The following is a 17,425-nucleotide window of genomic DNA, read 5'->3' on the forward strand; positions in this document are numbered from 1 at the left end:
CTTTCTTTTACTTGAACACATACAGTACGTGTCAAACTCATTGTGACATAAAACATGAGGTTGCATAAATTCTTCTAACTGAATGTCTAATGTCACATCGGGAATGGTAATATATGTTCCGGGCTGAATAGAGCTCTAATGAGACCGCTGCATCCGATATGAGCTCTTTCCTAGTTTCACATGCACAGGCTGTCTCTGATTGTGTTTTCACAAAAGAGAAACGGATACTTTTTTTTTTAATAAGTCTGACTAACAGCGGTGAATTTATGAAGAGCTTGACCCTGAGCTGAGAGCCCTGAGTGAGCCGTCAGCCGGCCGTTCTTTCCCATGGTTTAATATTTCACCGGTGTGCCGTTCATATTAACCTTACAGAGAACCTATTAAAAGGTTATGAAATGTAAGGGAAAGAAAACACAGATCTTCCTGCTGCTGGGAGTAGCTAAACATAGACATCATCCACCCAGCCCCCCCCCAGTCTGTCTTTCCCTTTCTCCCCCATTTACCCATCCTGCATTCCTTTGTTTTAAATCCCCCAAGCCAGGCCCTGCTGCTCCCCAGAAATCGTCTCCCTTTTGCTAACAACCTCAGCATGATGCATTTCAGTTTGCTAACCCCTATAGTTGCTGTGAGGTTATAGAGGAAAGTAACCTGCAAAGATTCGCTACAGAGGATTTCACATTCAGGTAAAGTGATGACAGCAGAACTTATCAGCACTTAGCAGTAATTCACTGTGAAGGCGCTTCTACATGCGGGCAACGAAGCCACACAACAATATATTTGATATCAACCTCATGCGATGCTTGGGATTAAGGTCTTTTGATAGATATATTAAACCTGCTCTGACTTGTCGATGCGCTCACGTCTCAGATTCTCTCCTTCTCTCTCTCTTTCTGTATTTGTCCCTTCCTCTTCCCTCTCTCTCTGCCTCTTCCTCGCTCATGCACTTGTATATACTTTGTGTAGCAGGGCTATTTTCCAAGCCATTTAGCAACAGCGTTCAGTTGTGTGCGGATCATTTGCTCTGCTGTGGATCAGCTCCTATCTTACGTGCAGGTGTGTAATTGCAATATATGGTTGTGTGGCTTCTGCTATTGCATCGGAGTTGCATCCATCGACCCCTTTGATTTAATTTGTCATAGTGACACGATGACAACGAAGGGTCTCATATTCCTGTGAAGATCCAATGTATTATTAAAAGAGTATATCTTTTTGTATCCAAGCGTAGCAAACAAAGGGGTGTAGCTTATATGTAGCTGTCAAGTACAAATCCAACCCTTGCCTTGAGACCTGAAAGGCCTTTAAAGACTTATTTTCTCAAGAATGTAACTCATTCTAATGCCTCCGCTCTGCTCTGCTTAGGAAATAATCCTTAGCACAAACACAAGAGAGGATAGGAAGAGGTATAGCCACGGTTTAATGTTAAGGCCCCAGCTTCCTATTCCATGGATAAGCTCCTTTTGGCCCCTGAGAAAAGATTAGTCCCCTTGGCCCTGGAGTGGCGAACCTAAGCAGCTGGTTCCCAGACGAGGTCAGACCCTCAGAGCCCTTATAGACCAGATGTGCCCGAGACTCTAGAGGAGGAGACTTTCACCTGATTCTCAGAAGTTCACAGAGGGGTTTAGATGCTGAGATATTTAAACTGCTTCTCTTTGGTGTTGTTTCTCCACGGAGCGGTTCCTTGCTCTCAGTGCCGTGTGCACTCTCAGTGGTATCCGTAACTCTCCGCTCTCAGCCCTCTGAGGCTTTCTTTAGCCAGTAGGCGTGTGTGTGTGTGTGTGTGTGTGTGTGTGTGTGTGTGTGTGTGTGTGTGTGTGTGTGTGTGTGTGTGTGTGTGTGTGTGTGTGTGTGTGTGTGTGTGTGTGTGTGTGTGTGTGTGTGTGTGTGTGTGTGTGTGTGTGTGTGTGTGTGTGTGTGTGTGTGTGTGTGTGTGTGTGTGTGTGTGTGTGACTGTCAGCTCAGGGACACGAGTTAGACCAATGCATGCTCATCCCTGTCAATGTCTTCTCTGTTGGCACGCTGCCGCACGTGCCACACGGCCCCTTGTAATTGAATGTGTTGGCAGCATGATGACATTGGGCGGTGGCAGAAGGCGGCGGAGCGTGAAGCGGAACGCTGCCTCGCCGGTTTCTGAGGTCTCTCTCCTCTGACTGCCCTAAAGCCCACAAAGATGTCAGGAAGTCAGCAAGGTGGAAGCAATGCAATACCACAGCACAGTGCTCCTGTCTGTGCGAAGTGAGATGTCACTCACTGTATAATTTACCGCACAGGGAGCTATTGTACCCTCTCAACGCTCCCACTGAACAGAGGAGCCGAAGCATATAAGAGCTTGATTACATCTTTTATAAATGTCATGACTATTATCTCGCAGAGGTAAGGGAGGGATGGTATTTAATCAACACACCTCTTTCATGGCGAGGCTGTAAAGGATTTTTAGAGTCTTAGGAAAAACAGAGGAATCAATGTCAATTTAATTCAAAACACACATCCTCTTTAGAATGAAAACCAGATGCGGGGAGGCGATTAGTTCCCCACTGTAGCACCACCGTCCCCACATTTATGACCTACATGTTTTGGTTGAAGTCCTGCAGAAACCCAAATCCCCTCTTATCATTGCTAGTTCGTTAAAATCTCTGAAGTAGCTTAATATCATAAGCATCTGGACAAATACTTCCTTTCTTTGCAACCACAAATCACAACATTTGAGTCTATGCGGAACTAAAACACGCAGATGAAGATACTTTCTTATCCTGCCATAAAGTGGAAATGCCACAATCGCATGCAGCCCGAGTGTGACTCAGTGGGCGAACTAAAAGCAGTCATGAAATAAACATTACAGATGTTCAACAGAGCGCTTCCACACTGCAATGGATACGCTTTTGTCATTTCCTATTTACCTAAATAAGTCATGCACTGTTCATTCAGTTAGTCATATGTCTCGCTCCCTGTTGCCAGAGAACATATGTTGGGGTCTTGGGCGTCACACACAGCTTACCAGGCCATGTTCTTTTGATTCCTATTGACCAACACTGATTTGATTTCTATTGATTTGGTAGCGCTCAATTCCCTGTGCAATCTATAGGGAAATGAATGCCCTTTTACTTGAACCCTCCCCAAAGACATAACATAATCTATACCAAAAAAGCAATGCCATTACAGCTTTGAAATGGGCTTTTAAAGAACAGCTTTGAAGTAGCAACTCAGAAGAGGTCTCGTTGGTTAACACTGTTTGGTGCTAATGGCTTTAATGAATAGTGATTTTTTGTTGGGATGGAAAATGTCCCTTAGACTATTTTCGATAAAAGACTCCATATGTCTTCTCAAACCCTCTGAGTCATAGCTTGGCGGTCCGGTATCTCTGCTGTAATCCTTTGGGATCATATTGCAAGGTTGGCTAATCAAACAGGAGCTTTCAGATTGATGTATTATTGACCTGGTACTGATGGGAAAAAGTAGTCATCAAAGAGCGTCACACTGATTCGCTCCACAGCCTTTGCCGCGCTCTTAAATGCATTTCTTCTAACCGTGTTGGCTACTCTTCTGAGGCACGGATGATAACATCCTCACCCTTCACTTGTGCAGAACTAGTCTGGGAGATGTGCTCTCAAACACCACCTTGAACTCCTGGATATGTCGGATAGAGTCAGGAGGGAAGTGGTGATCTGGTTAACCCCGCTCCCATCATCCCCAGAGGAGCTCAGGATAGCTCTCACACTGCTGGGGCTCAGCACTAACCCTCCTCACTTTCTCGCTGCAGATGCAAATACCCCGCTGTCTCCCAGTTAGCAGTCACTTTACTTTTGTTGTGACATGCACAGATCGAGTTTGGACAAGAGAGTGTCTCCACAGTTCGCAGGAGAGGAGCTGGAGTGATGAGTTAAAGGGCGGATTTGAGATTGGTGCATTAGCTGGCTCCTGAAGAGTATATCAACACTCTCTCTCAATCTTCTCTCAGGATTGTTCAGTCCCATCCACCATGAAATGAACAATTCCAGCTGAGCCCACTGGCCAGGCTTTGAGGGAAACTCAAGCCTGAGATAGGGTTTAGGGATGAAGCAGACTGGGAACCGTCAGACGTCAGCGCAGGGCCTCTCGTCTCCTTGGCATAAGGCTGTCCACCCAAATGCTTATCCTGGGGTTTTGTTTTTAAAATACTTCCAGACTTGTTTTGGAGGAACAGAGAATTACCTTTTACTGTAGCATGATTTTAGCTCTAAGTTCTCTCTACGAAAGAACTCAGCGAGAGAATGTAGAAATCAAAGCTTGTGCTTATTTACCAAAACGGTAACCTGGGAGATGGGCCTGAAGTCGTACAAGTCTGAGTTTAATCAAAGCTAAATCAGTTTTGTTTATGGAATGGCATACAAAATCACCCATACCTGCTGGTGTTAGAAAAGAAACGCTTCAGTGATTGTACTGGTGTTTACTAAGCAGATGTGAATCACGTAGCTGTATTCGGCACAAAGGAAGTCCTGGAACTAATACATTGTTCAAAGCTAAATACTGTGTCCTAATCAATGCATCAACTTTAACTTTGAAATAGTCACCCACACATCTTTGATTGAAAAGAGTGTGTGTTCTGCAGATGAAAGATCAGGACTTCCTGCAACATATTACTTTATCCAACCTCAGCTGACAGACCGAGGCTAAATGTTTGTTAACACAAAGTCAGTTTCTGCATCTGTCTATAAACTCAATCGCCTCTCAGGCTGGGTTAAAACTTGGCTCGTTGACTACTTTTCATTCAAGTGGGTGAAGAAATATGCCGTGCCATTTAGCTCCAGAAGTAAAACAGAAAAATAGGAAATCCTGTAATCCTCTATGAAATAAGAAAGGATCTTGTTTAATTAAAGCTGGCTGTGTTTGTGCCACTCGTTCCTCACTGTACATCTGCGAGAGACGCAGGGTCGTCTCCTGTAGTCCGCCAGCTGTTTTGCTGCCTGTCTCCACACATGGCTCCGATTTGCTGCCTTATTAAAGAGTGTGTGCCTCTTTAACTCCTGTAAATGAGATGCCCAAAGAGGCCAGGGTCCGTCCACTCACCTCCTTGTCTCTGGCCTGTCTAGACCACAGAGACGGTTCTGTCTGATCCACACAGAAGCCGAGCAGTGGGATAGATGCATGGACTGCTTTTATGACGGACAGCAGTAGTTTTTCATTTTCCCCCGGGCAAAAAAAGAAACTCTGGGTCAGCAATAAATGCCCCGTGCTTGTTGAAAAAAAGGAGAGTAAAAGAGTTGAATGTTTCTCCAAAATAAGGGTTCAGGAGTTTCTGTAAGGCAACCGCGGTGTTTACACGCCTTTAAAGCTAGCGCAAGGCCAAATGTTATATATACAGTGGAGGCTATCTGAGAAACCAGCGGACATGGCCTCCGCAAACACAACCAATCTCTTAATCTCTCTCCGTTTGAACCTTCCTTTCCCCTTGGACTCCCCGAGTAAAGCCGAGATAGAGCAGAGACAAGTCTCGTTTTTCAGAAGTGAGGCAGCCCTTTTAACTTGATTACATTTTTTCCCCGTCCTCCCAAGAGAATCTTTAAGAAATGTTTTAAGTCCAAATAACATGAGCACGTCTCTTGGCCATGCCAGAACCCCTTTCCGCTGGGAAATATTTGCTTTGGACGCCAGCCTTGCCCAGCACACAACACAGGCAATTATGGGAGCTATTTAAATGGGAGAGATCTACTGACATGCGACGCCTCATTTGGAGGGATGAAGGAATCAGGAAATGAAAACTTCATTGATGCGCTGAGGGTTTGGAAAGAGAATTCCCCCTAGGCCCTCTGAGGCTGGTTGCATTTCTCCTGGGCCGTTCTCCTGCACGAGCCGAGGACTTTTAGATTTGCGTAGCCTTTACATGTTTGAATCTTTGGGGTTTTGCGTGTGTGAAAGAGAGAGAAAGGGACTTTGTGTGTTTGAGGATGGTTTTCCCGTAGAGTTGTGGAGTTAGGGTTTCTGCTGCCTACTAACAGTTTATCTGCAAAGGTGCAGCTGTAGGTTGTTGGCAGCTTTCATCAGCTCAAAGGTCTTCTCTCTGCTGCCGCCACTTTCATGATTTGGAGATGAGACCCGGCAGTCAACACCAAGGCAGCCACACAGCTGAATGAAAGCATGCCCGGCTATTTTTTCCTAAACTTTCCTCCCTTTACTCTGGCTGAAAGTGTAAATGTTAACTCTACGGAGAATGCACTGGTTCACCTGGCTCCAGAGTGACACTTTCTCTACGACCTCACTTGACATGACATGTCGTTTTTAGAGGAACGAGAGAGATTTGCTGATGAAATGTGAGAACATGACAGCAAATTTGGCAAGCTGATGAAGTGAGTGTTACCTGCCACTAACCTACTTATCAACCCAGAGGTTTCTTCCTGCCAGGTGCCAGTCTATGAGCACAGTCTCCGTGTTTCTGCATTTTTGGAATCCACGTATATTTCTATGTCCAAAGTGAAGTTTAATTTCTAACTCTGCCTGGCTGAGAATTCCCCAGAAAGGAAACTTAATCTCGAGGCCTTCTCAGACTGGACAAATAGACAGTAAATTAGTTTCGCATGACGCTTTGTAAAAAAAAAAAGCCTTGTGTATACAGCAGATTATTGATGTATTGAGCAGAGGGATGGATAAGGTTCCAGTGCTGTCGGTAGTAAAGGACAGAGCCCAAGTCTCAGGGGGAAGAGTCACCTCCAGAGTTTCACCCCAGTCACGCACAGGGACGGCCCGGACGCTGAGCTCTGCAGCGTGCCAGACAAATAAAAGCACCAAAACACATTCATTGTGCAAATCTTTCATGTTGAAAATAAACAAATATATCAAAAGATTTATAGATGTTCCACTGGTGCTCATTTGTCGAGTCACACAAAGACTTGGTGGAAAAAATGTTTTTGTTCCAGCTGGAAGTGCACAATTCATTATGGGTGGAAATGAAGTCGGCAACTCTCATTTGTGGTCAGTTTCCCTTTCGTGCCCCGTGGCAGCCCGAGGCCTCCGACGACACCTTTGTAAATGCTCCGTCTTTGTATGCACTTGAGGTGGATTCCCAGGGTTGCTCGTTACCCCCGTGCTCCCCCCCGCCTCATGTCTCTCTCCTCTTTCCATCTCTACATTTCCTCTCGCCCCCGTCCTCCCCCCTCCTCCCTCTCCCTGCATTCCTCCCGTCACGGGGCTGACAGACACTCGTCATCAGCAGGTACTCTGGCCCAGGTGGATCAGGTTCCCCACTTGCCAGGAGATTGTGCTGCGTGTGCATTTGTATGGCTTAGTGCTGCACAGTTGGAGGTTTTCAGTGCAGCTCTGTGCTGCCATGTCAGATAACCATTAAGACAGACAGGGCCTCCTCAAACAAGCTCTCTTCGGCTTTTCATCATTTCCAAACACTTTTTGTGCCTTGTGCTTTCCTTTTTTAAGACATTTGCACTCAAAGTACAACTTATGTGGTTGTTTTCCCATTTAGTTATTTCAGTCAGTAATTATTTTTATAATGTTATATAGATTTTCTAAAACGGATTTTTTTTTTTTTTTTTTTTTTTTTTTTATCAAAGATTGTGAATTTGAACCTAAATGTTTTTGTTCTAAATATACTAGGGCCTTTGTTTCTGTTTCAAACCAGACAGGTATTTATAGTAAGTACATAAAAGTAGTTAAAACGTGTTGTAAAATTGTACTTCATCATGCACCACTTCAATTCATATAAAGCATAATTGTAAAATACTCACTCAAAGACAATTTTTTGTATTCATTCAAGTACTTGATTGATAACACTCACCTCCTCTTAAGTAACATCAGTGCAGGACTTTAAATTGTTCTTGAATATTTTTGTATTGCTTTTACTTTTAACTGCTCTTTGTACTAACTTATTATGCATGTGTGTGTTCCTACCATCTCTGTTTGAAAATGATCTACTGCTTCATGTCCATTAAACGGGACATATTTTTATTCCAGACAACCTCCAGACAAATGTTATTCTGTGTAGTGTTTGTTCTGTTTCAAAGTGATCTTATTAATTGTGTTTTGTGCGTCTGTCTCCTGGCAGATGTGGATGAGTGCTCAGATGGTAACGGCGGATGCCAGCAGATTTGTGTCAACATGATGGGCAGCTACGAGTGCCGCTGCAGAGAAGGATTCCTCCTGAGTGACAACCAGCATACCTGCATCCAAAGACCTAAATGTAAGTCACGCAGACACACACACGCGCGCGCACGCGCACGCGCACACACACACACACGCACGCACGCACGCACACACACACACACACACACACACACACACACACACACACACACACATTGATGCTTTATGGATAATTGCAGCACATTTTGCTGCTTTGGCTCAAAGTTGGATATGACTTTATTTTGTGAAAGATAATTATTCCAACTAACTAGTTATATATTTATGTATAATGCATGTTTACAGTACAAGGCATTTTGAATAATGTGATGAGCTGTGCAGATTTAAACTGAGAATGGGATCGGCCCAAACAGGCTTAAATGGAAAGTGAGCAAAGCTAGGTGTCTCAAGTCTGAGAGGGAGGAAAAAAAACGCGGATAAATCTCTTTTTGTTTTGCTCCCACCTTTTCAAATTGAACCAATCTAGAGCTTGGCAGCATTTTAAGGTATTGGTGGTATGAGAATGGCCTTCGGGGGACCGTGAGCAGAGAAAACAATTAAAGGTGTAGCCTGGGGAAGACACTCCTCTTGTTTATAGAGCATTCCTGTGGGATGGGGACGTGACAGGAGCAGAGCCAACCTGCTCTGAGGCAACAGGAGCACTGCAGACAAAACATTTATCACGTCATAGCTGTATAAAAAGCCAAGCAAGCTGTCATGAAAACATCTCTTCTAGGCATGTTATCTTGAAGCAGACAATGTAGAGTTTTACAAGTCTGTGAAACAACAGTACAGTGGTTTTAGTTTGTAAAAGATCAACTTGTTTGTTTCAATCTTGTTTTTGTCATGTATAACATCTGTTTCTCAGCTTTGCTAGATTTGTTTTGCTGAAAGATATATTCTTGAGAAGTAGCGCTCTATATTTGCTGTATCTGTCATCAAAATATATCCCTAGTTTCAGCCTTTTCACTTCTAGGGCCAAATACATTTTTGATTCGTCTTCTAAGAAATATTTTCCTGATGAATCTTGTTATTATGATGTACACACACTTAAGGCCAACCTGCGATTCTATTACAACAAATTAGACTATATTATCAGTTATACTAGCGTACTTTTCCATATTTGAAAGAGGATATAGAATTTCTGATGGACCTGATTGTGGTTCCAGTAGTGTGTAGGATTCAGGCCTCTGGGCAAGTGTTTCCAATGGTAACGGTTGACTGACAGCGAGAGCTTGCGTTGCTAGGAGAAGCGTTGTTAATTTCCGTGGTGAGCTACTGAAAGCGTTTCAAAACTCTAGAAAACGCCAAAAACGAATCTCCTTTATCTACAGCCCACTTAGCATTAGCTATCTCTAAGCTATCTTTTAGTGATTTAGGCCATCTGTCCCATTTTAGAACAAATTAAACAAGGCTAACTAGCTAACTGGTGGCTACATAACTATATTAGCTAGCATAGAAGCAACTGTAGGTGTCCTAGTTTGCTAATGTTAGCACTGCATCCTCACTTCTACATTCTTTCAACACCTGCTGAGTCATCGGAAGCTTGTGCACACAGTTTGACACAAATACAAGGATGGGATACTAGATTGTGTTAGCTGTCTCTATTTGTGGGTAGAGCAAACATATGAGACTGTGGAAACTCACAGCACTGGGAAACAAATGCTCGTACATTGAAACACATAACTCAAATCCCTTATCACCAAAAATGTTCTCCCACTGGAATAATCTAATGTAGGTGGCGCTATCACTGAAGAACAAGACATTAATCATAACTTTTAACCTTTTGTGATATTGCTAAATTGACCAAATAAGGCACAATGGACCCAGTAGGCTTACCACTGATTGCTTAGCAAACATGTTCTCTCAGATGTACTTTGAAAGCACATCTTGCTGCTAGAGATTTAGTTCATCTGGATTTCGACTCCAAAGCATAATATCCCTGATTGTGTTCCTGTGCGGTTATTTGTTGAGCTGTTGCTCTGCTTGTTGTCTGTCACACTGTAGCATAGCATGACCTGCCTTTGTACTTTGTTCGGCAGATTTCTCAATAGATCACAAAGCAACATTTAGCAACATCATAGAAAAGGAACAGCTGCTATCACTAGCTCAAAATACATTTATTCAAGCAGTAATTATCCAGCTGTCTAAAGATTCCTCGGCTCGGCTGGTTCAGGGCCGGACTGTTCTGTAGATGTTTTGGTGACTGGGTTTTGCAGGACTTGTCACTAATAAAGCCTGACAGCATTTACAACGAGTTTCTCTTCATCTCTGCCCGCCTCTTTTGTAAGATGACTGGCCGTGCTGAGAGTCATTAGACTGTGATGCTCCTCAATCCCCCCAGACTGAGAATCTTGAAAGTCTGGTGGATGAGATCAGTCTGGCCTCGTGAACTGTCAATGTTTACATTTCATAAACGCAGTGTTATTTGACTGGAGTGAAACGCTGTATCATGTGTTTCAAAGCACTACTAGTATATCTGTCACAGGAGCAGACTGTGAGCTCCGGTCCTACACTTCCTCTCTTTCTTGATAAATGCCCTCACATCCTGTTAATCTTCCATTTTCATATTAAATGTGTTTATTGCTTCCAGATGAGACCGATTTGGATGAAGAGATTAAAGCTGCCATAAATCTACAAATGTCCTTCACTCATCAGATAGCCGCTCTGTCATTGTTTCATTACTTTTGAGAGACTGACAGAACAACCACTCATCTGCTTATTATTACTGCTCTTATTGCAACAATGTGTGTCTGAGGGAAACTGGAAGTGGCTCGCTCACGTTATTGGACTATAACCCTGCAGAACTGCTGTAAATATCACTGTCCTTGCTTACTGAAAACAGTATGTACAGTTGGCTCGGGGAGACAAAATATCACTGAGAAAAGTTAAAACTGATCTCATCTCCCTTTCAAGTCAGCTTAAATGTAACTCTCCATTCGTTCTGCAAAGGCTCCTCTTAAAGAGCGAAGCCTGGGGTGCAGTTTGCCGATGAGCTTTATTGTTCTCATTAAAAATACATCAGCTTTCCATTTCTTTCATTAATGGGTCAGGTGTTCCCTGGGCAACCACTGCAAGTCTTCCTAGGGACGGTGGAGAGCCGGTCACTGCAGCGAACACTGTTTTCCCCTGCTGGTAGAAACCCTTATTAGCAGGAGGTCTGTGCCAATTAGGCAGCGGGGGTCTGCCAGCCTCTCAGCTAATGGCACGGCTGCTGCAGGCCTGTCTCTTATTAGACCTGCCCCCCTGAGCAGGAATAACTCCGGCCAAATGAAGGCTCCTTCGTCTAGCCGGCCAACAGTTCATTTATTCTCCCCGAACATTTCTCCCAGTCAAGAAAGAAAAAGCCTGTGAAAGGCCAGCCAAGGTGCTCTGTGGTTGATAGGAATGCCATTAAGGTCAAGAAAGGTTTCAGTTTGATTTATTGTTTCTTTTATATGCAGGGATAACAGGGACGTGCTATATGTGCTTGAGACGGGATCCAGCACATTGGAATTCTTGAATCCCAGCTTCAGTCAACCCACACATCCATAATTTAAGTCCTGTACGTTTCTGAATATCCGGTAGGGCAATTACCTTAAGTGTGCACTGACGGGCTGTTGTGCGAGTCACATTTTATTACTTTTGGATTCAGTCCTTTTGTCTTCAGCTCTAATAAATAAAGTACTATGATTATATGACTTGAAATGTGATGTAATTCTGCAGAATCAATGTGTTAGACAATAGATACATACGGTAACTAGCACATAAGAGGTGCAGCTTTTAACAAGAAGGTGATTCATCTGGATCTAACTTCCTGTTACTTTGCCAATCAATATAAGTGTGCCTGGCGTTGTGTGGAAAGCTGTTGAATATCAGCGAACAAGTTCACACCAGCAAGTGTGTTTCAGCGTTTGAAGTGCATCGCAGGGAAACCCTGGGTTATAAAAGCCCCTGAGGTTTTACTGTCGCCATTCTCTGCTGGAACAATTTGTTGATCGGCGACTGCACTCAAGTCTTCAAAGGGCACAGCCACGGATGGACATACTGTTTCTATAACATCAAGCAGGTTTGCAGCTAAGGGAGTATTGTGTATATATGTCACTTTTTTAAATGGAAAAGTGTGGGCTGCAAAAACAGGATAATCTGTTTAATGTTCAAATTATGGTTGAGCAAAAAGCAGCATACTTGTTTTGTTTTTACCATATTGGAAAACGTATAGAATAGAGAATGTTAATAGAGCAGTGCTCTTTTTCTCCACAATAGGCCATGTCTATCTAGGAAATGTTTACTTGTCAATGGAAGCTCTTCCTGTGTTTACAACTTCCATTAGTTTCCCAAAGTGGTTGTTACCCCTTTGTGCAGCAAATCTCTTCTGGCTGTCTCTTTCTCAAAAACAAATATGAACACAATGAACACGATGGAACAACATAATCATACACAAACACACAACGGAGGGATTTTCAATGTAATCCTGCTGGAGGCATTTTTGTACAGGTTCTGTTCCGACATTCAGACGCAGACGGTGGCATGTTGTTTTCAGGACAAGCGTTTCCTTGGCTGGCCAGAACTGCAGTAGCGCAAGGGTTTCTCCGATAAAAGTGATACAAACACTAAATAAAGGTTCACATCATATTCTCTGGAGGTTCAGCTCTCCAGCCGGCACATTCTTCCTTCATGAATTCAGACACCGGATCATTGAACCTTGTATTATCGATGTTTGTTGTTATTGTAAACATATAAGAGAAAATACTTTCTTAGCCAGATTCCATCATTCAAAAGAAGCAATGTTCAATACTTAAAATATCTTTCTTTTTATTCGCATAAAGACATTTTATGGGTTTAATGTATCTCCATGTCTTGCACTGTTTGGATATCCCGCTGAGCAGGAGCCGACACGGTTCTTACATGTTCCCCTTGTGGTTCTCAGCAGGCTTGCCTGCCTGTCTGTGCATTGGCCACAGAACTGTTTTTACAAGTGCAGAAGTCACTGCTCCATTGCTCTGCAGCCCAACCGTATAACCAGGCTCTTTTCCTATTCTAGGGAAGTGGAGCGAAGGGAACGCCTCGTGCTCCTATTGCTACCGATTAAGCCTCTTCAGTTATTCTGGCAGCAGACGAAGAAATATGGGACACTTTTCTGCCCCTCTTGACTTTCAATGGACAGCCCCCATTTGCCCCCCCCTCCCCCATGTCTTTTTCCTACATTATCTTCCCTCAGCCTCCCTCTTCGTCCAGACTTTACGAAGAACCCGTGTCCCCACCCCTATTTCCCCCAACCTTGAACAAATATACATCGGTGGCTTGGGCTTTTGCAAATGTTGGCTGCCTTGCCACTGAATTCTCCATACCTCATTTGAGACGGGCATCCCTTTTGCTCCTCGTGGGTTTGTTGAAGGCCATCTCTAAGCGGGCCAGGCCAGCATGCTGCTGCGAACGGCCTGAGTGCCAGTGGGGTTTTTCCACTAACACTTGGCTGTCATGCCTTTAACCAGAGGGCCAGACCGAGCTCTGCAGAGACAGAACCTTCTTCAGCTCCATTCTGATTTCTTAGAAATAATGCAGCACTGCAATAACAAACTATCTCATATCCTTTTCTTACGTCTTTATTAGAAAGCTCTGCTGTTCTCTGCTGCCATGTTGTCTGTTCTGTTTGGAGGATGGGCTCCTTTGGGACTGCAGAGTGAGGTGACCTTGATAGGACGAGTAAAGGCGAGAGTGGCACGTTCCCAGCAGGTGCTGCACAACTGTCTGTGACACAGATGGGTAGACGCACAGACACCCGCTTGAAACCTGCATACATTATGCAAATCAACCTGTGTGTCAATGCCAACACATGCAATGCATTCATGCAAGATTACTGTATTCATATCTCAGAAAAGGGAGAAAGACATAGCCTCAACCAGGCCTTGGGGAGCTGCGGGAAACCAGCACTTGCCCAGCAGACCAGGCAGTAGCACTGATTCTCTCTACTCTCTAGGAACGGAGTCGGCGGGGAAGAGCTACTTTCTTGACCAATTGACCGCCCCTTACTCCGTCTGACCATCTGCGTCGCAGCTCAGCCAAGCCCAATCCAGTTCAGCTCCTTTCCATTCTCCTTTTCATGCGCTGACATTTTTATCCTCCTATTAAAACTTTTAAGGGCCCATTATCTAAGAGGAAGGAATGCTGCTTTAATAGTGTGGTGGCTCCATGCTTAGGCCCCTTCTTTTCAGTTTGTAACCCACCAACACTCGCTAGCTGCTTATGTTCTCCAGCTAGCGTTGAGCAAAGAGGGGACCGTCTCCCCTCTGAGACGTATGACAGCAGCTCAGCGTGGACCGTGAGCCCTCTTTTCTCTGCCCTAAGCACTCAGAGCAGACAATAAACCCTTGGCATGCCTTCCACTACTTCAGCCTCATTGTTTCAGTCTCTCCACGACATGGTTCTCAGGTTTAAGAGAGCTGTGGTGAAGAACCCGTGGCCTCCTTGGATCTTTTGTTCAACATCTTACATGTTACATGGCATCTTAGTTGCTTGTTAACTTTTCTTCTTTTGCACCGTCCGACGTGTAATGTTAAAATCCTACCCTTCTGTTGAGACTTTGTTTTTCTTGGTAGAAGGGTTTTAGCTCAGAAGGACATTCCTAAAGAGACTGGATCTCTTGTGTCCGTGAAGCAAATATTTCTCTGCGTCAGATAATATGAAGTCAGTAGATATTATGTAGTGTTCTAAGAGCTGGCCTATTTCCGAGTGATCCGTTTGTAGTCTGTTTAGCAATGCACATCTCGTTTGAGAGGGATTTGTTTGCATGTCGTTAGAAAATCTGTATTAGGTGAGCAAAAGAAACTGAGCCCATTGGCCAATTGGTCAGTACCCAATAGCACGACACCTGATGAGGATTTTGCTTTCTGTTATCTATAAAACTCTTAACTTAGTGTAAATGGGTTTTATGTTATTAGACATCGTCTCTCAACTCCATGCTCGTCGGTTAATCTTATTGGTAATCAGAAACAAAGACTAGAGAAAGTCTTGGACTGGATCTCAACTGGCTTCATTGAAACCCATAAACAGTCAGCCAATGACCCCAGAGGCTAAGACCCGTAGCTTCTGGCTGCTGAACGTTGTGGGAAACGGCTTGTTGCTGCTCACAAGTGATAGAGTTGGATTGCCAGCCACTGGCGGAGATGGAGATTTGAGCTCCTGTCAATCTTTCCACACAGTTATCCATTTAGACTGACTTGCCCTGAGGACTCTATCAGTAAGTCCTTATGTAAGTTCACTGTTGTATCAAATTGCCTCGCCAGCTGCTTTTCAGAAAGGTGGCTATGTGATGTGAAATGCACTTAATGGCATGTCCTGCAGGCACTTGCTGCAGATCTCACATATTAAGCTGCATTTTCACTGACTCAATGACACACAAATGGATTGTGCTTCGAGAGTGAAAAACCACTAACTGTGGTCCCATTATCCCCAAGGATCCTGCTGTTGTTTCTTTAAGAAAAAGAAAAGTAAGCAATGTAAATTTAGATACTCAACTAGATCTAAGTGGGGCGCATACTGAGTGCTACTATAATAAGTCGTGTCTGCCCTCGTGCCTGAAGGCCCTGATTGGATATCTAGGGGAAAACTGTTTCTCAAAAAGTAAGCTAACCGGTAAGCTATTATTAATAATACTAACTACTAAATAATTAAATAATATACATTGATTGTTGTTTGTTTAATAAAGGAATATTTAAGATTACAAGCCAAGAGGCTTAAATGATTATATTAACAATTAGAAAACAACCCCCTAAGCTCTAATTAACATATGAAGTGATGCTTAAGGTGTGAGAATAACTCCAAGTGGTTATTATTTTAGCAAGTATTTTTGTATTGAATAAATTAACAACATATTTATGTTAATTTACCATGAGAGTGATCGAAATCTTTTTATGTAACTAATTAACTCCCAGAAAGAAAGCAGTACACATATTTCCCCAAATGTCTTTAACACACAGGTTTTATTGAGCGTACCGGGCAAAAAGTGATGTATTGGCTTCTGGCAACAGCATCACCTCTTAGTGTTGGGTACAGAGGTCGTGACCCGACCCAGGAGATAGACTTGTGGCTCTTCTGCAGAAGGAACACTCCCACTTGTTTTCTTGGTTAATTGCAGTGTTCCTTTTTAACCACGGCACAGTAGTTTTGAGGACGCCTGTCTGTGTCCAGCAGTGTGAAAAGCATATTCCCTCCGTAGCTGTTTGAAAAGACTCCCTCTCAAGAATCTGGACTCTATTTCCTGTCCAGTTCTGAGCCCTATAAAGAAGTCTGTGATGTTTTTTATTTATTAGTTTCTAGTTATGCTTTATCGGTCAGCAGATTGTTTTAGTTGACTGTGGCACTTGTAGCATTTACATTTTTTCTCTCCTTCACTTTTCCATCCACCTCCTTATGAAAGGATGTTTTTCTTTCTGCTTCCCGTCATTTAATAATGATAGAAACTTGATGCATTTGGCAGCCAGTTAGAGGGAGCAGCACACAGTGGATGATAGCTTGGCCTGGCCTGGAGAAAAGCGCCATTGTGTCAACACTTGGGCTTTTATTGGTCCTCCGAGAGATGAAGGCCCAGGTTCTGGCCCCAGCCCGACATGCTATTGATGGATGGTTCTATAACGTTCGAGGGGGAAAGGGGGTGCATACAATTAAAGGGGAGTGAAGTGAGTTTTGGGATGCATAATACCACCTTCGTAAGTCATCTATAGTCTTTTGGGGTTACTTAGTTGGAAATTCAATCCTCTGTTAAGTTCATAGAGGTCTGCTTCTTGCGCTGGCCTCAGATTGACACAAAGCCAAGGAGAGGGACCACTGAATTCCACATCCTACTTAAATATCCACATGACTCGCTGTGAAATGTGCAGCACTTTACAGCAGCTGCTCTGTTGACGCTCATTCACGGTCACTTCACTCAGTCCTGCCGTGCTTTTTTCTTTATTCCTTCAGAGCTGGAGCGCTGGCCCGGTGTTTGTTCAGCGCTGAGTCTTTGTGAAGCAGGGAGAGCTGTCGATGCAGTTAGTGTCTGATAGTTCACCCCGTCTGCACACCACCACAAGAGCTCAGGAAGGAACGTCTGAGAGGATCGTGTGACCTTGTGACACTTGTTGACAGACTTAAAGTGATGGAAAGTATTTAAGCAGGGGGTCAAACTTGCACCGTCAGCTCCGTAAAGACTCAGAGTAGATTTCAGCCAGTTAGCGTACATACATAAAAAAAGGCAGGTTGCGTTCTTGGCAAAACATACGGAAAACAAGAGGGCATCATTAAACAAGGTTATGGTGGCAGGCGTTAAACTACATACATAAGTAGTCAAGCACAAAACGATGTAAAAACA

General features: G+C 43.7%; 1 protein-coding gene across 2 annotated transcripts in view; it reads left to right on the plus strand.

Moving 5' to 3' along the window:
* The window catches only part of scube3 (signal peptide, CUB domain, EGF-like 3), a 69,050-nt gene that overhangs the window by 20,162 nt on the left and 31,463 nt on the right, over nucleotides 1–17,425 (plus strand). For both annotated transcript variants that reach the window (XM_034087122.2, XM_034087123.2), the window contains exon 4: nucleotides 8,024–8,158. In XM_034087122.2, coding sequence (XP_033943013.1) covers nucleotides 8,024–8,158 — 135 coding nt within the window. The remainder of the gene's footprint in view (nucleotides 1–8,023; nucleotides 8,159–17,425) is intronic.

This window comes from Pseudochaenichthys georgianus, chromosome 7 (genome assembly GCF_902827115.2).
Source record: "Pseudochaenichthys georgianus chromosome 7, fPseGeo1.2, whole genome shotgun sequence".
Classification (NCBI taxonomy): domain Eukaryota; kingdom Metazoa; phylum Chordata; class Actinopteri; order Perciformes; family Channichthyidae; genus Pseudochaenichthys; species Pseudochaenichthys georgianus.